Source organism: Pseudophryne corroboree, chromosome 2 (genome assembly GCF_028390025.1).
Source record: "Pseudophryne corroboree isolate aPseCor3 chromosome 2, aPseCor3.hap2, whole genome shotgun sequence".
Taxonomy (NCBI): Eukaryota; Metazoa; Chordata; class Amphibia; order Anura; family Myobatrachidae; genus Pseudophryne; species Pseudophryne corroboree.
The window spans coordinates 764,481,134-764,508,912 of NC_086445.1; the positions used below are offsets into that span (position 1 = coordinate 764,481,134).

The window sequence follows — 27,779 nt, forward strand, 5'->3', positions numbered from 1 at the left end:
AAGTGTTTTTGCTACCGGTGGAGAAGGCTCAGGAGCTCATAGCCCTGGTCAGGAACCTTTTAAAGCCAAAAAAGGTTTCGGTGCATCATTGCACAAAGGTTCTGGGGAAGATGGTGGCTTCATACGAGGCCATCCCCTTCGGCAGGTTCCATGCGAGGACTTTCCAATGGGACCTATTGGACAAATGGTCCGGGTCCCATCTACATATGCAGAAACGGATCACCCTGTCTCCCAGGGCCAGGTTATCTCTCCTGTGGTGGCTGCACAGTGCTCACCTCCTAGAGGGTCGCAGGTTCAGCATTCAGGACTGGATCCTGGTGACCACGGACGCGAGCCTCCGAGGTTGGGGGGCTGTCGCAACTGGGAAGAAATTTCCAAGGTCTCTGGTCAAGCCTATAGACTTGTCTCCACATCAATGTCCTGGAGTTAAGGGTCATTTACAACGCCCTACGCCAGGCAGAGGAGTGGCTTCAGAACAAACCGGTTCTGATTCAGTCGGACAATATCACGGCAGTGGCTCATGTAAACCGCCAAGGCGGCACAAGGAGCAGAGTGGCCATGGCAGAGGTGACCAGGATTCTGCGCTGGGCGGAAGGCCATGTAAGCGCGCTATCAGCAGTGTTCATCCCGGGGGTGGACAACTGGAAGGCGGACTTCCTCAGCAGGCACGACCTGCATCCGGGAGAGTGGGGACTTCATCAAGAAGTCTTCACACAGATCGTGGATCGGTGGGGACTGCCTCAAATAGACATGATGGCGTCCCGTCTCAACAAAAAGCTAAAGCGGTATTGCGCCAGGTCATGAGACCCTCAGGCGGTAGCGGTAGACGCTCTGGTGACACCATGGGTGTTCAGATCGGTTTATGTGTTTCCTCCTCTGCCTCTCATACCCAAGGTGTTGAGATTAATAAGACTAAGAAGGGTCAGAACAATTCTCATTGTTCCAGATTGGCCAAGGAGGACTTGGTATCCGGATCTGCAAGAGTTGCTCACAGAAGATCCGTGGCCTCTTCCTCTAAGGCAGGACCTGCTGCAGCAGGGGCCCTGTCTGTTCCAAGACTTAACGTGGTTGCGTTTGACGGCATGGCGGTTGAACGCCGGATCCTAGCTGGAAAAGGGATTCCGGAGGAGGTCATTCCTACCCTGATCAAGGCTAGGAAGGATGTGACATCGAAACATTATCACCGTATATGGCGGAAATATGTTTCTTGGTGTGAGGCCAGAGCTGCTCCTACGGAGGAGTTCCATTTGGGCCGTCTGCTTCACTTCCTTCAAACGGGAGTGAATTTGGGCCTAAAATTAGGGTCCATAAAGGTCCAAATTTCGGCCTTATCCATTTTCTTTCAAAAAGAATTGGCTTCTCTACCTGAAGTACAGACTATTGTGAAGGGAGTGCTGCATATTCAGCCTCCCTTTGTACCTCCGGTGGCGCCTTGGGATCTTAACGTGGTATTAAGTTTCCTCAAGTCACCTTGGTTTGAACCACTCAAAACAGTGGAGTTGAAATACCTCACTTGGAAAGTGGTCATGTTGTTGGCCTTAGCTTTTGCAAGGCGTGTTTCGGAATTAGCGGCTTTATCATATAAAAGCCCATACCTGATTTTTCACGTGGATAGGGCAGAGTTGAGGACTCGTCCTCAATTTCTGCCCAAGGTGGTCTCATCTTTTCATATGAACCAACCTATTGTTGTGCCTGTGGCTACACGGGACTTGGAGGACTCGGAGTCCCTGGATGTGGTCAGGGCTTTGAAGATTTACGTGACCAGAACAGCTAGGATCAGGAAGACTGAAGCTCTGTTTGTTCTGTATGCGGCCAACAAGGTTGGTGCTCCTGCTTCAAAGCAGACAATTGCTCGCTGGATCTGTAACATGATTCAGCAGGCGCATTCTACGGCAGGATTGCCATTGCCTAAATCGGTTAAGGCCCATTCCACTAGGAAGGTGGGCTCTTCTTGGGCGGCTGCCCGAGGGGTCTCGGCACTACAACTGTGCCGAGCTGCTACTTGGTCGGGGTCAAACACCTTTGCAAAGTTCTATAAGTTTGATACCCTGGCTGAGGAGGACCTCCTGTTTGCTCAATCGGTGCTGCAGAGTCATCCGCACTCTCCCGCCCATTTGGGAGCTTTGGTATAATCCCCATGGTCCTTACGGAGTCCCCAGTATCATCTAGGATGTTAGAGAAAATAGGATTTTACTTACCGGTAAATCTATTTCTCGTAGTCCGTAGAGGATGCTGGGCGCCCGTCCCAAGTGCGGACTTCTTCTGCAAGACTTGTATATAGTTATTGCTTACATAAGGGTTATGTTATAGTTGGTCGGTCTGGAACCGAGGCTATGTTACTTGTTCATACTGTTAACTGGGTAGTTTATCACAAGTTATACGGTGTGATTGGTGTGGCTGGTATGAATCTCGCCCTTAGGTTACATAAATCCTTTCCTCGTACTGTTCATATCCTATGGCACAGATTCTCTAACTGAGGTCTGGAGGTGGGACATAGAGGGAGGAGCTAGTGCACACCCAGAATCCAAAGCTTTCTTAAAGTGCTCTATCTCCTGCGGAGCCCGTCTATTCCCCATGGTCCTTACGGAGTCCCCAGCATCCTCTACGGACTACGAGAAATAGATTTACCGGTAAGTAAAATCCTATTTTTACAGCCTTTTCCTTACCAAACAGAGTAGTATTCAGGCTATTTTTTCCTTATTTTTTAAATAAATGCTCAGTACACTGTGCTAATAGAGAATAACTAACACAGCTACAGCAGTTATATTTGCACAAGTGGGTGTGTCTTACCAGCAACTTGTACCGGGCAGTCAGCCCCACAGGGATGTGTACAAAATTTAGCAAAATTGGGGTGACCGCAGGCTTACGAGGGGTGCGAGATGCGGTGTTGTTGCCAGCGCTTCAAAGCACCCCTCACCCACAATTAAATCCACCCGCCCTTGATAACATTTATACGCTTCCACCAACCCTCATCCCAGCAACTTTCGTATCGATATTCCAGCAGTTGAAATCCTGACGGTCAGAATGAAGACAGTGGCATCCCGACGTTCAAAATCCCAATGAATCCTGATGAGTATTTTAACCCTAACCCTACCCCTCCCGGGCATCCTTACCTTAACTGTCCCCTCCCGCAGCCTAACCCACCCCTCCTCCAGCCTAACTCTCCACCTGGGATCCGATCTTTAGGTCAACAGTAAGTAGGTCGACACTGTCTAGGTTGACCATTATTGATCAACAGTAAGTAGGTCAACATGGTTTATAGGTCGACAGGGACTCTAGGTCGACATGACAAAAGGTCAACATGAGTTTTTCACAATTTTTTTCCTTTTTTTTTTTTACTTTTTCAAGCTTTACAATCCACGTGGACTACAATTGGGAACGGTAACCTGTGCCGATAGCAGCAGTAGCAGAGCGAGGCATCTTGCCCGCAGCATGGAGAGCAAAGTGAGCCATGCAAGGGGACACGGTGCACTAATTGGGGTTCCCGGTTACTGTATGGAGAAAACGACACCCAAAAAAGTAAAAAAACTCATGTCGACCTTTTCTCATGTCGACCTAGTACATGTCGACCTAGAGTCCCTGTTGACCTAAAACCAGGTCGACCTACTTACTGTCGGCCAATAGTGGTCGACCTAGACACTATTGACCTAAATCTAATCTACCTAACATACCACACCCCTCCACCTAGTGCATAACCCTAATCTAAGTACTTACCATTGGGAACCTACACAGAATTAGTCTGCTGAGAGCTGCTTCTGAATGCATAGTGCATACAGATCACCACACTATTTTTTCAGAAGCAGTGGAACAGCAGCTGACCAGGCACCTGTTTGTTCCCAGCGCTGGCTCTCTAATCTCCTCCCCGCACTTGCTTACCTCCTCCAGTGGTACTGCGCTGCACTACTGACACTTCATTCCTCATAAGATTATATGAAGTAGAGTGCAAGCACTAAACCGAGTGCAGGCAGCCGGGCAGGGGCAGCAAAGAGATGGTTCAGTTGACCCTAGGGCGGCGGCATGGCAGCAAGAGCATGTAACCCCTCAGTGTCGCTGGCATTGCTTACCCATCTTTGGCTCTTCTCCCAGCTCAGCGGGACTCTACCTCCCGGCATTGCACACAGGAGAGAGGGTCTTCAGTGCTGGAGTATAGGGGGCAGGTACCAGAAGTGTTCATTTTTTGTGTGGGGCCTCCACAACTTTGTTGCAATGGATCCCCCACAATCCTTAATCCATCCCTGAATACCTTTGAATCCATCCCTGAATACCATAATAATCTGTAATGTTTTTTTTAATTGTTTTTCAAGGGGTTTCAGTGACTAATAAGGGGGGCATGTACTAAGCAGTGATAAAAGTGGAGAAGTGAGCCAGTTAAGAAGTTAATCAGTCAATCAGCTGTTCTGTATACTTTTATAGTATGCAAATTATAAATGTTACATCAATGCTGATTGGTTGCCATGGGCCACTTCTCCACTGGCTCACTTCTCCACTTTTATCACTGCTTAGTACATGTCCCCCTAAGGGGTCTATGTACTAAGCCTTGAATGGAGATAAATTAGACGGATATAAAGTACCAGCCATTCGGCTCCTAACTGTCATTTTTTAAACCCAGCCTGTGACATGGCAGTTAGGAGATGATTGGCTGGTCATTTACCTCTGTCCACTTTATCTCCATCCAAGGCTTAGTAAATAGACCCCTTAGTCTATCTTTCTTTTTAAACTATTAGAATATCTGAATTAGTTTACTCCATTTTTTATGCCCTTTAGTGTCATACAGTAGCTGCCTCCTCTGATGCGCCCCCAGTATCTGCATTGCTGCTGCCACTAGCCAAGTCTGTGTATGAAATCGGTTTGTCACAGGGAGGTAGACGAGAAGCAGTGATTTCCAAACCATATGTCAAGATGGAGTACATAGGAAATACCGGCTGTCAGGATGCCAATGGTCACATGACCGACAGCGGCATCCCAACACTGGAGATCTCGACAGCGGATGGGGTAAGTATTTTTACCCTGCCCTTTCCCCTACCCTAACCCTCCAGGGGTGTTGCCTACAACTAACACTCGGGGGTTGGGGAGGTTGGCTATTGCTAACTGCCCCCCATAGTGCCTAACCCCCTACTGCAATGGTTTTCAGACTGTGTGCGTGGCACCCTAGGGTGCCTCAGGACACTTGCAGGGGTTCCCTGGGTTGGTGGTCCAGGACCAATTAAAATTGTTCATGGTCAATGTAATAGGCAAAACCAGTGCTGGTGGCTGCCAATCATAAAATATGTGTACAAACAGAAGCAAATCTTGTCCCTCACCACACTATTGAACCTAAGGATGACATATAAACACAACTTACTTAATTTAATTTTTCTTTCTAAATTTCTCAATAAGAAACTTGTGGCCTAGGGGAACCGTGAAAACAATTCTGATACTCTAGGGAGCCGTGATTAAAGAAAGATCGAGTGCTACTGACCTAGTGCCTAACACCCCCCCACCACCACCACCACCACCACCACCATCACCACCACCACCACCACCCCCAGGGCCCTAATTATGACCCTGAACCCCAATACTTACCTACGGTATGCCAACTTTCATGAACCTGCACCGGTCTCCTGAGTCTGGACATATATTAACGTACTATGATGATATGATACCAGGTTGGATTTGACATAATTAAATTCAGAAATACTCAGAAATAATAGAATGCTATGCAATTATTGGTAGCCCCTATCCTGGAGTATTAAGACATTTTTTACAACTATTATAATTATAAATTTGAGGAAGGGGGAGGGTTGCTCTATTTTTACCTGATTGTGAAACACAGAGCCAAATACCTTGTTTTATCTGAGTGCGCTGTGTTTTTGTAAACAGGGAGCAGAATAAGAAGTCCTTAACTAAACAGTTCTACACTGTAGTCGTACTCTTTCATGTTGCTATAGTTTCAGACCAAATAACACAGAGCAGCACTCATGTGTCAGTTCAGCTTCTTGGACAGCCTTAGAAGGAATTCTTGACTGTCAGCAATGTTGGATGACCAGTTCGTAACACAGCCCAGTTTACAAGGATGTTAAGAAAACATTCATTGATGTTCAGAACAGAAGTGACTGCAATTCAGAATTTCCTTCGCCTTGTAAAAATCCTGACAGGAATTTACTGAGCAGTGGCCTAACAGACATTTTTATGTGTTGGCAGTTATTGTGCTCGGGGGATTCCAATGTCCTATTTTATTCAGGGCATTCCCATATTTTCCTGTTATTTTATACACAATGCTGAATGTCCTATAGTGCTTGCAAATTAACTTACCGTAAGTGAGAATGTGATTATGTGCACTAAATAATGCATATACTGTGTGCCATCTTCAGGAGCTGAGAAAACGTGTACAAGAAAGTGGACACTGTCGTGAGGGCATAGTCATGTTGTTGCATGTTATATCCCAAAGGGGGCATGTCCAGCACTTCTGAGCACTGGACTGCTCCCAGCCCATTTATACACTCCTTTCAATGCTTTACTGTACAGGAACTTTGGGGGATAAGCTCTGTCCGGTAAGCACAGTGCCGTAAAAGGGTTGGCAGTGCTCCCTGTGCCGGCCCAACCTCCTGAAGGAGTGACATTACGATATCACACCAAGGGGATGGGGCCGCCCCAAGTAGAGCACTGCCCGAAGCATCCTGCAGCTCCCCAGGTTGCAGTGGCTCTGCAGTAGTGCCAATGACTGCAGAGTGCCTTTCCAGGTGGTATCCGCTAGAGAGGTGGTCCTGGAATCATCCGATTAGAAACAATTAGGAAATGGTGCTGGTCGTCATCATCATCAATGTGTTTTTTCTTCCCAAATTTTCGTTATGATCAAGTGTAGTCAGTGCTGTAAAATGCTCAGGAGACCCTTGCAGCAAAGGTGGGTGGGGCCCAATGGCTCCAGGGGATAGAGACCCAATCCCCCCTGCACTGTCACTGGTAGAATTGGATGATTTGGAGAATGCACTTTGGGCTTTAATAAGACAAACAAAAATCAATGTATATTTTGCAGCTGTTACAGGGCAGGTGTGAAGATGAGACACCTGGCAGCGGTATGTATGCATCCTTTTCTATTTACCCCACATATGAATGAGCCCTCACTGTAGTCCGCCAACTTCAGGCCACCCCTTCCCTTCCCCATTTTGTATCTCCAGTCATAAGGACGCGCAAGTCACAGATACGCACAAGCCTGCCTGGGCAGGTGTTCTCCATGAGGACAATTGCAGTGAGAATTTGCACAATTTACGCTACGCAAACTATCATAAATTCAGCTGCACATCAGTCACTATGTGAATTCTAGCTGGGGCATATGTACTGTATAAGCTGGTTTGCTGTTAGCTTGTTTCCATTGTGTCTGTGATTGTTACTGTTAGAGAATCGGCTTGCAGAATGTGTTCTCTGTATATGAAACAAGCAGTATGGAATGTCAGTGAGCATGCTCATACCATGACTGTAAAACAAGTAAACATCAGCTCATGGTAGTGTTTGCTTCTAGTAGAAAGATGTGAGGTTTAACCATTGTTGTTGTTGTTGTTGCTGTGAAAAAAACTCCTTAATGTAGTTTCCTGTGTTTCATTTCTCAAGGAATGAACATTTCAGCACCACCCCAGTCTAACAAAAGAAATCTCACTGAAAGCACCTGGTAGCTGCAATCTCACTTCAGCTCAACAGCATTTCATTTCCTGTTCTGGTTTTTTTTTTCCAGGCTTTCAGGAAAACTGTAGCTGGAATAGTTGATAAAATACTACTTAAGACCGTTCAGTCTACTCTCCTGCTTTACAAATAATATCTGTACAGTTTAACAAAGACTCTGTAAATCACTTCACAATGGAAACCATTTTAGTATTAAAGGTCTGATATTGAGGTGAACATATGACTGTTTGTGGAGGGTGTATTTTGCAAATTCACCCTCTTCATGCTCAAAATGGTGCACACGAGTGGGAGCAATACATTTTGATCACTTTAACACAAGCATGGAGGTGGAACTGGACTCTAATATGGCATACTTATATAGGTAAAGTTCATTGTGGGCACAAATGCATCCCTTACAGACTTAGATGGAGGCGTATACAGTGGTGAAACTTGTGAGTGGTGGGTCCAGGTGCAAAAATATAATTTGGGCCCCCCTCCTCCAACCCAACCAGCAGTGGGTGACAGGGAGAGGCAAGGAAGACAGAGGTTGACATAGAGAGGTAGAGCGTGACAGCAGAAGGCAAGGGGAGAAAGAGAGTGACAGGAGGAGGCAGAGGGTGATGGGGAGGCAATCGGTGACAATGGGAGACAATGGGTGACAGGGTTACAAACACAATGTCCTGCGTGGTGCGGAGTACAGAGGGCATATACCTTGGTGAGGACAGGAACACAGCGGCCTCTGCTCTGTGTATGACAGGGCCCCCACCACTTTCCTCAGTGTGGCACTCATTCAGGCAGACTCTGACAGTGCCAGTTACTTTGGGTGTGAGATGCATTTAATTCACAGACAGCAATGAATCAGTAAAAATGTACAGCTGTATGTTAAGTAGAGGCAGTATGTGGTTGTAATAATCAGCGCTGATAGGTGGCAGGACTCCTCTATTAGTCTGGCACACACAAAGTCAGCCCTGCCTCCCTAAAGTAAGGGGCAGGACCCTGCTTTCTGCACTGGGCCATTCATCCGACATTGCTAAAAATGGTCTGCTGGAAAGAGAGGGGGGTGAAGGGAATAACTCTTTGCTGGCCTGGGCAGCAGTGAGCCCCTTAGTCCTCAGGGGTCCCGGTGCAATGCACCTACTGCAGCAATGGCAGTTCCACCTCTGGGCGTATAATATGCATCTAAAATAGGTCAGCTGCAACTGCTCACTGATTACATTGCCTTGTACCAATCCGAGTGTACATGCAGATGCAGTCGCTCTGCAAGATTCACACAGCTCTGTATATGGCGGAATATGTACTTTTTTTTATTTTTCACAAAATATGTCTAATTTACTTCCAACATCAGGCTATAAGTGTTTCAATATAATATTGACAACATAGAAATTAACATTGTTTTGCTGATACTGTACATGCAATAATTACTATACTGAATTATTATTATTATTATTATTATTATTATTATTATTATTATTATTATCCTTTATTTATATGGCGCCACAAGGGTTCCGCAGCGCCCAATTACAGAGTACATGAATAATCAAACAGGAAAACAGCAACTTACAGTTGATGACAGTATAGGACAAGTACAGGATAAATAAACATAGTTACATCAGCAGATGACACTGGAATAAGTATCAGGTGGCAGAAGACTGCTGGAGTTGATGCAGTTGAAGATTATTAAAGTAAGAAAGGATAAGCACATGAGGGAAGAGGGCCCTGCTCGTGAGAGCTTACATTCTAAAGGGGAGGGGTAGACAGACAGGGGTGACACAGATGGGGTACATAGAGAGCGTGGAACAGAGGGTTAGGATGAGATTTGGCTGGGTTTGGTGAAGAAGTGGGTCTTCCAGAGAGGTGGAGAGTCTGAGGGGGAGAGGTAGGGAATTCCAGAGAAGTGGTGCAGCACGTGAAAAATCTTGGAGGTAGGAGTGGGAGGAGGTGATTCGTAGGCAGGAAAGTCGTCGTGCATTAGCAGAGCGAAGAGGACGTGTGGGAATGTAAAGGGAGATAAGATCAGAGATGTAGATGGGAGAGGAGTGGGTGAGGGCTTTGTAAGCAAGTGTGAGAAGCTTGAAATGGATTCTGAAAGGGAAGGGGAGCCAGTGAAGGTCTAGTAAGAGAGGAGAGGTAGACGTAGTGCGTTTGGTGAGGAGAATGAGCCTGGCAGCAGCATTGAGGATAGATTGGAGTGGAGAGAGGTGTTTGTCAGGAATGCCAGTCAGGAGGAGATTACAGTAATCCAGTCTGGAGATGACCAGTGAGTGGATAAGAGTCTTAGTAGCATCCTTGGTCAGAAAGGGTCTGATCCTGGAAATATTTTTTAGATGAAAACGGCAGGTTTGTGAGAGGTGCTGAATGTGTGGTTTGAAGGAGAGGGAGGAGTCAAGGATTACTCCAAGACAGCGCACTTGGGGGCTAGAGGAGATAGTAGTGCCATCAATAGATAATGAGATTGTAGGAGGTGAGGTTATGCGGGAGGGAGGAAAGATGATCAGTTCGCTCTTAGACATGTTAAGTTTAAGAAAGCGCTGGGACATCCAGGAAGAGGTAGCAGAGAGACAGTTGGAGATACGAGTGAGGAGAGCAGGGGAGAGGTCTGGAGAGGAAAGATAGATTTGGGTGTCATCAGCATAGAGATGATATTGGAAACCAAAAGAACTAATGAGCTTACCTAGTGAGGACGTATAGAGAGAAAAGAGGAGAGGACCAAGGACAGAACCTTGGGGTACACCTACAGTTAGTGGAAGTGGGGGGGAGGTGGAGTCATGAGAAGAGACAGAGAATGAACGGTCAGAGAGGTAGGAAGACAGCCAAGAGATGGTAGTGTCGCGCAGACCAATGGAGTGAAGGATTTACAGTAGGAGAGGATGGTCCACAGTGTCAAAAGCAGCAGAGAGATCAAGTAGAATAAGTAGAGAGTAGTGTCCCTTAGATTTAGCAGCATGGAGGTCATTGCATACTTTTGTAAGGGCAGTTTCAGTGGAGTGGAGAGGACGGAAGCCAGACTGGAATGGGTCAAGTAGTGAGTGTGAGGAAAGAAAGGCAGTAAGGCGGTTGTAGACAATACACTCAAGGAGTTTGGAGGCAAAAGGGAGGAGAGAGATGGGTCGGTAGTTGGAGAGAGTGTTTGGATCAAGGGTAGATTTTTTTAAGAATAGGAGAGATGAGTGCATGCTTGAAGGCAGAGGGGACAGTGCCTGATGAGAGGGAGAGATTGAGAAGGTGGGAACAAGCAGAAGGAGAGAGGTAGCGGAGGAGACAGGAGGGGATAGGGTCAAGTGGGGAGGTGGTGAGGGGACAGGAACGAATGAGGGCCATGACTTCCTCTCCAGTTGCATGGGAGAAAGAGGTCAGAGTAGGTGGGAGGGGTGGTAAGGGATGGGGGAAAGCTGGCTACTGATGGTCTGGTGTGATGTGATGTCCTTACGTATGGAGTCAATTTTGGATGTGAAGTAAGTGGCAAAGTCAAGAGCAGAGAGTGAGGAAGGGAGACGAGGTGGAGGTGGGCAGAGTAGTGAGTTGAGAGTGGCAAAGAGGCGCCGGGGATTGGAAGACTGGGAGGAGATGAGGTTCTTGAAGTATTACTGTTTAGCAAGAGAAAGGGCAGCACTGAAGGATGAGAGCATAAGTTTGAAATGAAGGAAGTCTGCCTTAGAGCGTGATTTCCTCCAGTGTCGCTCAGCAGTATGTGAGCATTTTACTGTATATACTGTATAGTCATTTTTTAGCAGCCACTTTACCATCTATTTAACATAACCAGTGTAAAGTAGTGTATTTATAGAAAGTCACAAATATAAATTAGATAGGTCTAAATCTCTCCACAAATTGCTTTAAATAATGTTAACAGGGGCCAAAGATTTTTAGAAGATAAATACAAAAGTCCTTTTAGAGGTGATGTTCTCATCTCCTCAGGATTCCAACTTCTTGATCTGGGGCAAAATTTACGATCATTCAATGTTGATTTAAAGGGATTTTGGCATTCTGTTTCCATTCAATTTTCGTTCGATTTGGATTGAACAGATTTACTAAAGACCAAATTCCAAATTCAACTCACATCCCAATGGAAATCGAATATCTAAAAAACATCAATGTTTTCCCACAGCCCAACATAAAATCCCCTCATTTACTAAAATTTGATTAGCAAATCGATTTGAAATCTAACTCAAAATTAAACATCAAATCTGCAAATGTTTAGAATGATGTTAGACATTCAATTTTGGCTTCTAAACTCCATTCTAATAGTAGGAAATTGATAGTGATAACTTTTCAAGTACCCAAAAGCATGTAGAGCAGTATAGAAGTAGTAATAATGGATGTCCAAGGTTATGGTATGTTGCGCACCTACCTGCACAATGCAAATCACCACCAGACTGAGATAACCCTGGAGGATCAATCAGAGCACCTTCAACAGTGAATAGTGGAGATATATATATATATATATATATATATATATACTTAAAGACATCATACTTATTCCATGAACATGCAATAGATAGCACAATATTGGGCAATTTGGCTGGATGATAAAATTAATTTTAAAATCATGAGTGTTGTAACTGGCTATCCTGGTTCGTCCCATGATGCCGACAACCTCAGCAATTCATCCTTGTTTGCAGAAATTATTGTGGGACAAATGCCAGATGGATGGTTGTTGTGTAAGATACCAGTATGTGCTAATAAAGCAGCTAATAGTAATTGTTACTATACTGTATTGTTCTAATTTGTTCCCCTTTCACCAAAAATGGGTATTTAGGCTATGGCTGTTGCTCCTGGCATCTGACACCATTGTCAAATACACAAACTCTTGCTGAGCATAAGTATAAAGAGGCACATAGAGCTACCCAATCCATGACAGAATGCATCTTTGGTTTATTTTTTTAATAAATATTATTATATCATTTGAAAAGTGTTTGATATTGTGCTCTGCTGCTGTCTATTGCCTAATCGTGCATTAAATAAACCACTCCCCCCAGATTATGCAGTAAACAGGGAGCAAGCAGAGGTTTATTTAACAGCAACTGACTATGTGAGCACAGGAAGTGGAAGGCAGATTAGGGCTACATTTATTTCCAAATATTCCAGCTGTAATTATAAGGAAAAAAAAGTATTAAAAATAATCACTTACGTTTTCATGTATAAAACAGTGTAAAGAGAGAGTTTCCTTTTTAATTAGTGTGCATATGATACATTTGGACAAATAAGAAGCAATGAGGAAGTTCTGTTCGATTTTGCATTTGATTTTGCTGGAGATTTGAGCTATGATTTTTGGAGGGATTTCATAAATTCAACTCTAAATCCCTTCCAAACATGAATCCACATTGAATTCGATTTGAAAATCTAATGCAAAATACATTTTTAGTAAATTAGGTATTTTAAGGATTTTCGAAAATTAAAAAGAAGGGTTTTCAATCGATTTTGAAGATTCATAAAATCAAATGTTACTAAATATACACCCTGGTCTGAAGAATGGGGAGAGAAGCATGAAGCTTTAGCACACAACCTTATACGACTGGCACCAGATCGTCATCTCATTCCCTGACTCCAAAGAAGAGCATAAACTATCTCCCATCCAGGTCACATTCAGGACACAGCATAGCAGCCACACATCTAGGCCAACAGAATACAATTATTTTATAAAATAATACGATAGTTTGGGATCAGATCCGTGAAGGTCCCTGACACTTCCCAAACGTAATCACAATCACCTGCCTTGCAGTTTGACAGCTGCCATGATAATGTCTCTTAATTTGGAGTTAGAAAGTTTGAAAAGCTGGTTGCGAAAAATACTGCAGTTCACTGAAACGTATACCAATTAATAAGGACAGTTCATACAATTAATTTGTTTGTTATGTGTTTAACGGTTTCACACATGTCCGATGTACAGTTGCCTTGTATACATATCTCAAGCTACATTCATTTTATCTGGACAGCCCAGTTTTCATATTCATGGACAAAGTTGGTTATTAAATAACACTGCTATATCTCACTTCTTCGTTCTTCATAACTGAAACTTTTTGGACTTGTATTGAGTAACAGCTGTCACAAATATTATGGGCAAGCCCCAACATGTAGAGACACCAGTATCAGCTCACCCACCTGCATATAGTCAGCCCCCCTGCACACAGAACAAGCCCCACCCACAATAGGAGAGCAGAGATTGACAGTCAGGAAAGTCGCACTGACTGCAGAGAAAATATTGCTGGATCCACTCACTTGGAGTACCCCGAGCAAGAGGCACTGTTCAAGATATGTGTAGCACAATTATATCCTCTGCATCCTCTACCCTGGGTTATCACAACTCCATCATCTAGAGCTGCACTGATTGATCAGAGTGTCGCAGTTCTCCTGCTTATTAATAATTGCGAATATACGCATAAAACACCCCGACAGTTCCTAAAGAACCCTAAATCACAGCTATATTGCGGTTGGATAGACCTAGACGGTTGACTCATTTATAGTGCCTCTGTGGCAGAATACTACTTAAGGTTCAGTTTTTCATAGAGAAAATCCCTAAATCTGGGGAATATGTGTGTTTTCACAAAAGACATTCTCTTAATTTAAGAAGCACACCGGGCGTCAATACTTTTCACTGGCAACCTCTGGTGATAGATTCACCATGTAAAGGCTATTTAACAAATGCAGCAGCAGTGCAAGTACCACCAGCAGGTCACCTATAGCCCTCACCATCTCAGGAAGGCTATATATAGCAGGGCGCTGGACAGGAATAAAAATGCTTTATTATTAAAATGAGCATTATTTTCCTTTGCAAATTATATTGAGATACTGTATTTATTTTTGTGTCTATTTTTTTACTACTGGGAGCCTGGTTTTCCAGTGCATTCACAGATGAGTCCAGGTCTGGACGGAGAAGTGGTGTCTTCCTACCGCTACGAGCCAGTGTCGCATGTGAGCTGAGTACTGCTCAGCTCTACGGGCGACATTATATTGGTAATATGCAATACACAATGACCAGGTAAGTTTTATACTGGGTACACAGGTTTGTGATAACATAATTGTGCAATCGGTTTGAACAGATGCCCTTCTGCTTTCTTTGTTGCTGAACAGGACTATAATAGAATCTTATCGTTCTACATTCTTAATATGTTTCACTACTTGGATTTGGTTAGATATTTTCTGAGATGGATCTCAGAATGAATGGCACTAGACAGGGGTGTCCATTGTCACCAATGAGTTTTGCTTTAGTTTATTGAAACCCTTGCAGCTCATGTAAAGTTTTTGGACATTAAATGAATAGTAATCGGCAAAGAGGAATATAAAATATCACTTTTTGCTGATGATTTTTTTTTTTTTACTGTCACGGTTATCTCCGTAAACGGCTTTTACAAGGTTCTTAAATCTTTGCTCATTGTCAAGACATATGATCAAATATTTCAAAACAGAGCTTTTCCACATTCAACATACTATCCTCTTCAAACAAAATAGCAATTTTGTATTTCAGAACAGAAAAATAAACTGCCATTGGATTTATATATATGAAACTATACTAAGAGAACTCTTCTTTCCACTACCAGCCAGTATGGCTTATATTAGCTCTCTAAAATAAACATTTGAACTAAAATCTCCCAATCGCTTTGATCGCCTGTAAATCAAACATTTTGATAATCCCTTTCCTAAATTTGTCTGCCTAATCTCCATTTAAATCTGAATCAATTTTAAACAATTTGTTGTCACAGAGGTGTGACCTAATCACTCTATAACTTGATGTTTTCCTCTAAACAATCTCCAAAACCGAAGTTTAAAAGAAAAGTGGAAAAGAAAAGTGGAAACAGGTTTGGGCAGACCATAAGATGAGGATGGTTTTAAACCATTAGAAAATAGTTGCAAAATTCTCAATTTCAACTAAAATAAAAGAAAACTAATACAAATTTGTTATAAATTGTATTTAATGCCTATTAGGATTATAATTTGCTATAGATTATATTTAAAGCGTATTAGAATCAAAAAGTGTTACTTTCCCTTCTGTTGGAGAAATTGTTTAAATGTTAATACCCTCCAGCACATTTGGTTATCTTGTCCTTGTTTTTCAATGAGGTTTCTCAACTTTTTAGGAAAATGTTGCACCTCCCTATCCAGAAGGAACCTTGTGCTTACCTCTGAGGCTTCTCAATAGAAGGTCCTAATAAATACAATAATAAATTGGTCTCTCTGATCCTTAGATCAGCAAAATCTGTAACTGCAAACCATTGGAAGCATTTCACATGCTCCACCCATATCAATTTTCTATGGGAAACATGACATAAATATGTAGTAAATATTTTGTCAATGTTCTAAAGAGCGGCTTTGCAACGATCTATTGGTTGTGGTTCAGTCCACCTACAGCAGTCCACATTGCAGTGTATAAGTTACATGTTTACTAAAAAAATAAATAGGATGGGACTATGTCACCTATTGTTAAAGATCTAAATGTGTAACTTTTATTTGTGATGAATCCACACATTTAGTTGTTTGGTTTAGTGACAGTGTTTAAATAGTTTGTATTACAAAAAGAAATATGCCCTTGCTCAGTTTTACCCATATTGTATATGTTACCAGCTGCATGGCAGCATTAATGTCATATACTGTATGTACTGTATATAGAAAGACTTTTGGGGATTTTGTTCACATTTGAACAAAAATCTTCATGCTTTTATTTGCTAAATACACACAGATTTACATTATATTGGTGGTCATTCTGAGTTGTTCGCTCGCTAGCTGTTTTTAGCAGCAGTGCACATGCTAGGCTGCCGCCCTCTGGGAGTGTACCTTAGCTTAGCAGAATAGCGAACGAAAGATTAGCAGATTTGCTACTAAATAATTCCTTGCAGTTTCTGAGTAGCTCCAGACCTACTCCTAGATTGCGATCACTGCAGACTGTTTAGTTCCTGGTTTGACGTCACAAACACGCCCTGCGTTCGGCCAGCCACTCCCCCGTTTCTCCAGCCACTCCTGCGTTTTTACCTGACACGCCTGCGTTTTTTAGCACACTCCCGGAAAACGCCAAGTTCCCGCCCAGAAACACCCACTTCCTGTCAATCACACTACGATCACTCGAGCGTTGAAAAAACGTCGCTCGAGCTTGTGCAAATCTCCAAAGTTTTGTGTTAAATTACTTAGCACATGCGCGCTGCGTACCATGCGCATGCGCATTTTCCACCTAATCGCTGCGTTGCGAAAAACGGCACCGAGCGAACAACTTGGAATGACCACAATTATTGTTAGCGCTGAGAGCAAAAGTCTTTGAGTGCTCAACAGCATAACTTTCCTATAGCAACTCCGTTACCAGTTACCCAGGAAGTCTCATGCAAAGACCCGGTGCTGGCGAGTGGCTTCGGGCTTACCTGCAATAAGTAGCCTGTTCTACTGTACCGCAACCATTCCTTGTTTTTCTTCAGTGCACATAGACTGCCATGCAGGGACGGATTTAGGAGTCAGGCCACCCCTAGGCACATTATTGGTTGCCCCCACATCATGTCACTGTCCTCTTCATGTCTTCATGCCAAGGCCAGTCCTGATGGCTTCAGACCGCCAAACAGCCCATTCTCGTCCACCACAACCTCCTGCACCACAGTTTGCAGCCCATTGTCCCACCCCAATGAGTTGCAAAATAAAAGAATAAAAAAATAAGTTGTAATGACAAAAAAAAAAAAGAATCACCTGGCCTTGTCAGCATGGTGTGCCACTCCCCAGCAGGTGCTGCACCTAGGCACTTGGCTAGTGGTAAATCCACCACTTTTGCCATGTACTTTGCATGCAGAGCACTCCTATCTTCTCTATCTTCATGCAGAGCACTTCCATATTTACTTTCTATTTCAATTACTTGACCGATGTACTGTACCACATCATCACAAGAACATATCAAACAATATGTTTACACATGTTGGTAAACTCCATAACAGGAAGCACCCAACACTGGCTGGAGTTGTGTGAATATAAGCAGGATTTGCCTTTACACGGTACATACAATACATGTCTTCTGTTGAGTCTTAGTAGCACAGTTCCATCATCTAGACGTTAATATACGGCTAAAAAATGCTACTCATTCATTCATTTATTCACACACAAAAGCCAACTATAGATAGAATTACCTGTAGCCAGTTGGGGCACTTTGACATTTACATAGCCATAGCAACTAATAGCCAGCCAGTGCTTTACAGCATAAGAATATTCAGTACAGTAAAGTTAACAGTATCAGCTAGTAACTGAAATAAAAATTACAATAAATGTGTGGTTAAACAGACATCTATGCAACTCATTTCATATTTGAAACTTGTTGAAATAAGAACCATAGGGTGAAGGTTTTTGTTCTAAAGGAAAAATCCTAGTTTTAGTCTTATGAGGTTGGAAAGACTGGCAGAGTCTGGTGGAAAACACAGAAATTGCATGCACATCTTGTATTTTGCAGCCACTGACTTCAAGGCGTGGTACAGACTTGTAATCATAGGATACGCTAATGATGCTGGAAATCTGAAAATGGAATGAGCTACGTTATATGGAAAATAATCATAGTTGCAACAATATCAGTGTCAGTAGGGAAGTAATGTCACACAAGCTATATATAAAAAAAAAAAAGACAAAATGTTATCTAAAGTGACAGTACATGGTGAGTGTTGATCACAATTTTCTGTACAATATATGAGTGATGTGAATGAATACTTGGATAATCATCTGTAGTATACAGTATATTTAAATGTTTGTTGATTTGCAATGTCACCATATTAGATGTGGTTCTTAGTGCTGATAGAGACAAATGAAGATATCAATATACAGGACATCCTAAAGACTTCCATTCAATAAAGAGACCATTCCAGTAACCAAACTATATAATAAAATCAAGTGCTGATAAAAAACAATGTTATACCGATGTGATATATCACAAATTTGTTATTTACATCTGGTTGTGTCAATAATGTTTGCTTTGTATTGCCAAAATACTGTATAAACTGTTTTGCAATGCTTCAATAAAAAAATAAAAAAATGTTATTACATATATCCTATGTGCATATGTTCATGCCATTGGCAGCTGACACACAGGTATCACCACGGAGATGAGAGTAATCAGTGAGATATATATGGGGGTGGAGAGTGATAAGGGGGAGAAGAGAGAAAGTAAAAAAAAAAACAACAGCGGCCATGTGTCACTATAGCAACCGCACTCAGATAGCTAGCTAAAACAGATGTTCATGGTGGGTGATGTTTGCTGGTCACCTTATAGTTAAAACACCAATCCTGCGACCACCAAGACTTTGGACTGGGCGATGCCATGCCCACCGCATCTTTTCTGTTACGCTGTACCAGAACTAAAAATTTGGAAATTTTTTCAGCAGGCCAGAAATAAGATTCACACCTTCCGGGCCACAATGGGGGTCATTCCAAGTTGATCGCTAGCTGCCGTTGTTTGCAGCGCAGCGATCAGGCTAAAAATCTGCATTTCTGCGCATGCGTACGCACCGCAATGCGCAGGCATGTCGTATGGGTACAATGAGCATGGTGGGTTTGCACAGAGTGTAACAAACATTCCAGTCGCACGGCCGAATGCAGGAAGATTGACATGAAGTGGGCATTTCTGGGTGTCAACTGACCATTTTCAGGGAGTGCTTAGAAAAATGCAGGCATGGCAGAAAAAACGCAGGCGTGGCTGGGCGTTCGCTGGGCGGGTGTGTACCGTCAAAAGCCGTCCCTCCGTCGTTAGAATCAACGCACACGAAGAGTAACTACAGGGCTGGTCTTGTTTTGCACAAAAAGATTTTGCAGGCGCTCTGCTGCACGAGCGTTCGCACTTCTGCAAAGTGAAAATACACTCCCCAGTGGGCAGTGATAATGCATCTGCACGGCTGCTAACTGCTAGTGAGCGAACAACTCGGAATGACCCCCAGTGTCTCTTGCAGCTTGACCCCTGTGGTGTTGTAAACAGACCCCAGTCTTTTGATCACTGTTTCAAACAGACACAGCGCTATTAATAGCTTGTCCCTGGAGTCTGGTGGTTAAGTAAATACCAGCAAGATAATAACTTCCCCAACCATTTGCCATCAAATTGGACATATTTCCTCTATACAATATACGTGACTAGTTGTAGCATTGGAAAATGACATGTTTATAACCAGGGGTCTGCTACACCAGACAATGTTGAGCATTAGATCTGTATACAATACATAGAGCATCCAACTGACTAAGTGGCACTAGGCTTTGCCAGTCAAGGCTGAAAGCACTATAGCAGGGGGAGACATGGCATGTAGTCCCTCACCATTGTACAAACCAACCCTAAGCCGATCAGAACGAGGCTGGAATCCCTAGGGGTGGAATGTACTAAGTGGAAAATGCGATAAACTCCCTGTGTACCGCATTTTCCTAATGTACTGTCCTCCGGCCGCCAGGTCAGCACCGTGGAGGGGTTCGCTAGCTTTTGCTGGCGATACCCCATAGAAGCCTATGGGCTTCTTTCTGCAGCGCTGTGTGAGGGATCCAATCGGATCCCTCCCAGCATGCGTGCGGCCTCCCCCGTCATTCTGCACATGCGCAGAATGACACAGGCGGACAAAACCCGGAAGTCAGGGAGACGCAGGGGATCGCAAATGATGGCCCTCATTCCGAGTTGTTCGCTCGCTAGCCGCTTTTCGCAGCAGTGCACACGCTAAGCCGCCGCCCTCTGGGAGTGTATCTTAGCTTAGCAGAATTGCGAACGAAAGATTCGCAAAATTGCGAATAGACATTTCTTAGCAGTTTCTGAGTAGCTCGGGACTTACTCTGCCACTGCGATCAGTTCAGTCAGTTTCGTTCCTGGTTTGACGTCACAAACACACCCAGCGTTCGCCCAGACACTCCCCCGTTTCTCCAGCCACTCCCGCGTTTTTCCCAGAAACGGCAGCGTTTTTTCACACACACCCATAAAACGTCCAGTTTCCGCCCAGAAACACCCACTTCCTGTCAATCACACTCCGATCACCAGAACAAAGAAAAAACCTCGTAATGCCGTGAGTAAAATACCAAACTTCTTAGCAAATTTACTTGACGCAGCCGCAGTGCGAACATTGCGCATGCGCAGTTAGCGGAAAATCGCACTGATGCGAAGGAAAATAACGAGCGAACAACTCGGAATGAGGGCCGATGGCTCTTATCAGAAGAGCTCTCCTTCGCAATGCTAAGCGCATATGTAAGTACATATGCGCTTAGCATCATGACAATAGACGGCGAAGTCACAAAGTACATCCGCCCTAGGGGAGTTAGCGCTGATAGCAAAAGTCTATAGCACAAGGACTGAATATGTTTGTGGGTTCTGGATGTTTTTTCTACAAGAATCCTTCTGAGTAGGACATTAGGTGCCATAAAGATATACAGGACTGCAAAGATTAATTGTTTCAAATGTACAAATTAGATGGAATTATTTAATCTTATTATAAATCTTTACTCTAATAAATTAGAGATCTTGGAACTATTGTGAACAAACGTTGAATATTTGTTTCATTTTTCTCTGTATTTGCAGTTGGCAGGATCATCAGTAGTAGCTGTTGGTCTGTGGCTTTTATTCAGTGGACAGGTAAAGAAATTAAACACAGATGATGAAGAAGTCTATGCCTACTTTTATCTTGGTAAGTATAAGTAAAATTAGTTATATTAATAATATATTGCTATATCTTATGTTTCATTGTATTCTACATATTATACTACTTGTCCATCAGAAACTTTTAAGATCAGTCAGTTAACTCTGAGAAAATTAATACTTATTATTATTAATAATTTGCAACTTGGCACAACTTCTACATTCTGTAGTTGTTTTGTGTATTACTGTATGTTGCAACCAATCCAGATGCAGCCAGGGTAGGAGTGAAATGAATATATGTTTATAATGTCAAAGGGAAAATATCTCCTCTTTACTAGCATGGCAACACAGTCTACTCAGACAGTCTGAGAATCCTATAGTTGTCAGCCAGCCTGAGCTTGGTAATAATGAATTAAGGAGTAGGACCTGAGACCAGTATATGGGGATAAAATTACATTCCGGGGGTGGTTCCAGACATCAGTCGTTGCATAAGGAATTGTCAGTATGCATGCTCTTTCAACGTGCAGTGCTGCTAATGGCATTAACACAGTTTTGGCACACATGGTTATTTTTACAACAGTGCCAGCCAGTCCAGTGACAAGCTTTCATGTAGCAGCTGTGCCATTTGCTGAGTGCTCTTGGTTTGTATATTAGAGCATTTACTGCACCAGTGGGTCACTTGTCTATATACAGTATATTTATATAATATATTATAGAAGTTTGAATCTGGCACTCAACTGATAAACTTGAAGATTTAGACAATGTCTCGGTGCCTTCTAATCACAATGTGTAAACAGACTTGTGAACATACTGTACACACACACACACACACACACACACACACACAGAGCAGCGGCACTCAGAAAAAAAGACAAGTTAGAAGCACGTCTCCTGGTCCAGGAGACCTGCTTCTATCTTGTCTTTCTTTCTAAGTGCCGCTGCTGTGTGTGTGTTTATCTATCTATCTATCTATCTATCTATCTATCTATCTATCTATCTATCTATCTATATGTATATATTAATGTGGCTCCTGTGATCTATTTGCATTAATAAATTGTTATATGCAATCATCCACAACACAAAAGCATATACCCATTTAACTATTTAAAGGGAAGCCGATAGATGTTGTATATTGCATTTACATGACTTGTAATCAATTTACAGACATGCTGCAGAATTGCTTTTGCTAACAGATGGTTATGTTTGTATATCATTGGAACAGTGTTGGTGGTCTCCTTATCTCTTAGTAAGAGTATTCAGATACGTTTTTGTTAGCGATAATCATGTGATAACATCTGAGATAAATCAATGCCTGCTTGTTATCTAGATAACATTTTCTGTGCCTGACATGGGAAGTCTGTATTATGCATTGCTCCATTATTGTTCTCCTTTTGCAATACAGTATGGATGGTTCCCCACCTATATATTTACCCCTGCCGCTGGTCACTCGCAAGTTTCATACAGAGCTCCTTTCTCTAATATCAAACTTTCATGAAGTACCTTCAATGACCCATTGCATAATTTATAGAGTATTCCTCCCCATCCTCAGATATAGTGCCACACTATGCTCTGGCAGATGCACAGGGAATTACACTCTTCCTCATTGTAATGACCTAATATTGGCACTGGTATTCCATTTTCAATAGAGTGTTCCATGTAAGAATGTGTACCAGACAGGCAACGCAATATATAATTACTACAAGAGAATATCCCCATATAAAGACAACTTTTTAGTATTTGCTTTACATATTTCTAGTCAGAATTCTTGGCCCACTTATTATTATAGACTAATATCTTGCATATACTGTATACAACACATGGCAAATGTAAGACTGACCAGTTAAAATATCCAAATTACATAAATAAGCAGTTGTACAACAGTATCAAGTACATACTTATCATACAAAGCTGTGAGTTTCGGACAGAGTCTGCATTCTCACTATTACCTTGCAGATAAGAATACCTGGTGAACACAGAGTCTATTCTCTTAAGTGTAAAACAAAAATCACTTTGATTACAAGTCATGCTCCTTTTGTGTAAGGAAACTGGTAAGCCCAGTACCCACGGGCCGATGCATGAGAGATGTGTGCGTAGCGAACCGCTCAGCACACATCTCTCCCGTCGCTCAGCACAGCGCGATCTGTGCTGAGCGTGCGGGGGGAGACGGGGGGCCTCTCACTTCACCCAATGGGTGAAACGAGCGACCCGCTAGATTGGCCTGCATGCAGGCCAATCTAGCAGCAGCGATAGCGATGCGCGGGGCTGCGCATCGCTATCGCTGTAAGGGGTACTCACGGAGCGATCAGGCTGATATTCTAAGCAATCTAGTCAGATTGGTTAGAATATCGCTCCGTGAGTACCCCCCTGTACTCTCTTGCCATACAGTTGGGAGTGCAAGAAGAACCCATAGCTGTGCCTTAATCTCTCCTTTTAGAAATTTTGCTTAACACAATAATTTATTTAGTATGTTTATTGAGTGAGCACTGATTACTGGGTCAATCGATATCAAATGGTCAGAATTCAATTAATTGGTTGCTTGACCATTTTTTTATTTTTTAGTGTGTGATGACCCCTGTAAGTTAGTAGTCAGAAACCACCATTACTTTATTTTTATTTATCTTTATATGAAGATGGCGTACATTTATGTTTCATGGCCTATGACATTTTTAATTTTTGCGGACATTTGAGATAAATGCAATATCTCAGCTCTGAAATGTCATAGAAAGCTGGAATAAAAACCATTATTTTCAGCACATTTCAAGCTACATTTTTGTCATATAACTTAACCTACCTTCCTAATAACTGAAATTTAAAGCCAAAGTTAATTCTCAGATTTAAAAAAAAAAGTCTATTTTTTGGATTGTATTTCAGTGGGAAGGAATACAATTTCAGAGTTGTAATTTTGTTTGGAAATAGTTATATACACAAGGATTTGCCAAATAAATTTTGAGTTATCTATCATGTCTACTTTTTGTATTAGAGCACTTTGAAATTGCATGTTTTTACGTTTTTCACCTAAATTGAACTCTTACTTTATATCTCTGATGGAGGACCTGATAAAAATTGTAAATTCACAGCATGCACAGTACTCTATTAGGGGTAACTGTAAAAACATTTTTGAGTTTGATATTCCATTTCTTTTTCAAGTGGTCTATTTACATGATTTACCTGGTTCTGCTGGAATAAATAGCATTGTAACACAAGAGCACATCATTACATGATAATGTGATCCTGCGTTACAGTGCTATGTATTTTGAGTGCTGCCTGGTGTATTCATATATATACAGTATATACACTGCTCAAAAAAATAAAGGGAACACTAAAATAACACATCCTAGATCTGAATGAATGAAATATTCTTATTAAATACTTTGTTCTTTACATAGCTGAATGTTCTGACAACAAAATCACACAAAAATTATCAATGGAAATCAAATTTATTAACCCATGGAGGTCTGGATTTGGAGTCACACTCAAAATTAAAGTGGAAAAACACACTACAGGCTGATCCAACTTTGATGTAATGTCCTTAAAACAAGTCAAAATGAGGCTCAGTAGTGTGTGTGGCCTCCACGTGCCTGTATGACCTCCCTACAACGCCTGGGCATGCTCCTGATGAGGTGGCGGATGGTCTCCTTAGGGCTCTCCTCCCAGACCTGGACTAAAGCATCCGCCAACTCCTGTACAGTCTGTGGTGCAACAAGGGTTGGTGGATGGAGCGAGACATGATGTCCCAGATGTGCTCAATTGGATTCAGGTCTGGGGAACGGGCGGGCCAGTCCATAGCATCAATGCCTTCGTCTTGCAGGAACTGCTGACACACTCCAGCCACATGAGGTCTAGCATTGTCTTGCATTAGGAGGAACCCAGGGTCAACTGCACCAGCATATGGTCTCACAAGGGGGTCTGAGGATCTCATCTCAGTGTAGAAAGAAAAAAAGAAACTCTTTTTCTGTTGGCACTCATTGAAAAATTAGTATACTTAAAATATAACCTTTATTTGCTCAAGATTAAAATATTATGGCACAATACTAGACATAGACAGTAACATATACATATAGGATAAACACTCTAATAATATCACCACTAGCCCTAGTAGTCTTAATTTAACAGCTTTAAGAGAGGTAAGTGAATCTCAATCAGTCTCATTGTTTAGAGATACTCTCCCAATTTTAATTGGTATGGCTAGCAGGGCAATTAATTGTACAGGTATGGGTTTGTGTTTATACCTCAACACTCCTCCTTATTGATTTCGTGACATATGTTCCCATTGAAGAGGTCTTAGCGAAATGTTAAAGTATAAGTGTTCAGATATATTTGGTAAAATCCAAGATACAAACATATAGATATGTATGGTATTAATGGATCTTAGTAAAATACTAACCCAGTGCAGTGAAAATAAAAATAAGGTTGTTGAAATATTCAATTCCCTATAGAAAAGAAAATACAGTAATCTCAGGCACCCTAATCGTTAATTGTTCACTTTTATAGTAGCCAGCCCTTCAGGGTCGAGCAGAATAAAGTCTCAAACAATTATTGTATCACAAGCTGCTAGTTTATAGATATTTTGAGGCCCCAAATGTAGCACGGTCTGTCAGATCTTTGAAAAACAATGTATCAATGGATATCTTCACAGAATAGAATAGTATCCACAGAATAGAATGGTATCCACAGCTACTAGCATGTAACTATTTGGGGTTAGGAACATGTGATAATCTCTCTAATAAATAATACAATAGGTATTCATTTTACCCCTGAATTAATAGAATAGAAGGGGCTGGCAATCAATAGAATTAAATGAAATAAAAGGAAAAAGAAAAGGAAAAGAGACAAAAGGCACACCTATCATTGGTGCAGCGGGGTGGCATCTGTTTGCTGTGTGTCAAACATTATACAGCAAATGAGCGTGTCCCGTCTGCATCTAAGGGTTAGAAAAAGCACAGTTGCTTCTGCTTTTGTCACGATTAACCCGGGCACCCTGTTGAATCTCTAATGGATCAGCGTAGGGAGTCCTCTAGATTATCATAGGCAATGAGAGAGCATGATAAAGAAATTGAGAAAGTGTATATAATAGTCACAGAAAAAGATAAGATAATTGTAGAGCACCGATTCCCTTATGTTTGTATGCTACTTCTCTGCATATGTATGACATTGATGCAGAGTGAGCGCTACAACAACAGCGCCTATGGTGCATAGAATTAGGTAGATAGATGGCAGTGCCGGATCCCTAATGGTAGCAGTGATCCTGATGCCGTCCGGTATTGCAGGATCCACTGCTCTACATGCGGACCAGCTACCTGTCATCCGAAATAGGAAGAGATACCTGAGAGTGGGGATTTTTGTCAGCATGCACGGTTTGCAGATACACTGCACTGGGTATGCGGCATCCCGTTCGGCCATCTGAAGGGACGCCCGCCTCAGACAGCTGTTTCGCTATACTTGCTTCCTCAGTGAAGGAAGCAAGTATAGCGAAACAGGTATATAATACCATACATATCTATATGTTTGTATCTTGGATTTTACCAAATATATCTGAACACTTTTACTTTAACATTTCGCTAAGACCTCTTCAATGGGAACATATGTCACGAAATCAATAAGGAGGAGTGTTGAGGTATAAACACAAACCCATACCTGTACAATTAATTGCCCTGCTAGCCATACCAATTAAAATTGGGAGAGTATCTCTAAACAATGAGACTGATTGAGATTCACTTACCTCTCTTAAAGCTGTTTAATTAAGACTACCAGGGCTAGTGGTGATATTATTAGAGTGTTTATCCTATATGTATATGTTAATGTCTATGTCTAGTATTGTGCCATAATATTTTAATCTTGAGCAAATAAAGGTTATATTTTAAGTATACTAATTTTTCAATGAGTGCCCCCAGAAAAAGAGAGTTTCTTTTTTTTCTTTCTACACTTGTAATTACATACTCTCAGGGGAGCACCCCCACATGAGTTATGGTTATAACCCTTCTCTTAAGGACATAATTACAAAAGAATTGTGGTTTATGAAATTACTGGTTGTCATGACCATATAATCTATACCCCATCACTTGTGCTCTAGTTCCCTTCCCTTTTCCCTTACCCTACCCCTTCCTGACATATTGGATCTCATCTCGGTACCTAATGGCAGTCAGGCTACCTCTTGCGAGCACATGGAGGGCTGTGCGGCCCCCCAAAGAAATGCCACCCCACACCATTACTGACCCACTGCCAAACCGGTCATGCTGGAGGATGTTGCAGGCAGCAGAACGTTCTCCTTGGCGTCTCCAGACTCTGTCACGTCTGTCACATGTGCTCAGTGAGAACCTGCTTTCATCTGCGATGAGCACAGGGCGCCAGTGGCGAATTTGCCAATCTTGGTGTTTTCTGGCAAATGCCAAACGTCCTGCACGGTGTTGGGCTGTGGACGTCGGGCCCTCATACCACCCTCATGGAGTCTGTTTCTGATCGTTTGAGTAGACACATGCACATTTGTGGCTTGCTGGAGGTCATTTTGCAGGGCTCTGGCAGTGCTCCTCCTGTTCCTCCTTGCACAAAGGCGGAGGTAGCGGTTCTGCTGCTTGGTTGTTGCCCTCCTACAGCCTCCTCCACATCTCCTGATGTA

General features: G+C 42.5%; 1 protein-coding gene across 1 annotated transcript in view; it reads left to right on the forward strand.

Moving 5' to 3' along the window:
- The window catches only part of TSPAN2 (tetraspanin 2), a 319,414-nt gene that overhangs the window by 97,800 nt on the left and 193,835 nt on the right, over positions 1–27,779 (forward strand). Inside the window, exon 2 of the mRNA XM_063955460.1 lies at positions 21,110–21,215. Coding sequence (XP_063811530.1) covers positions 21,110–21,215 — 106 coding nt within the window. The remainder of the gene's footprint in view (positions 1–21,109; positions 21,216–27,779) is intronic.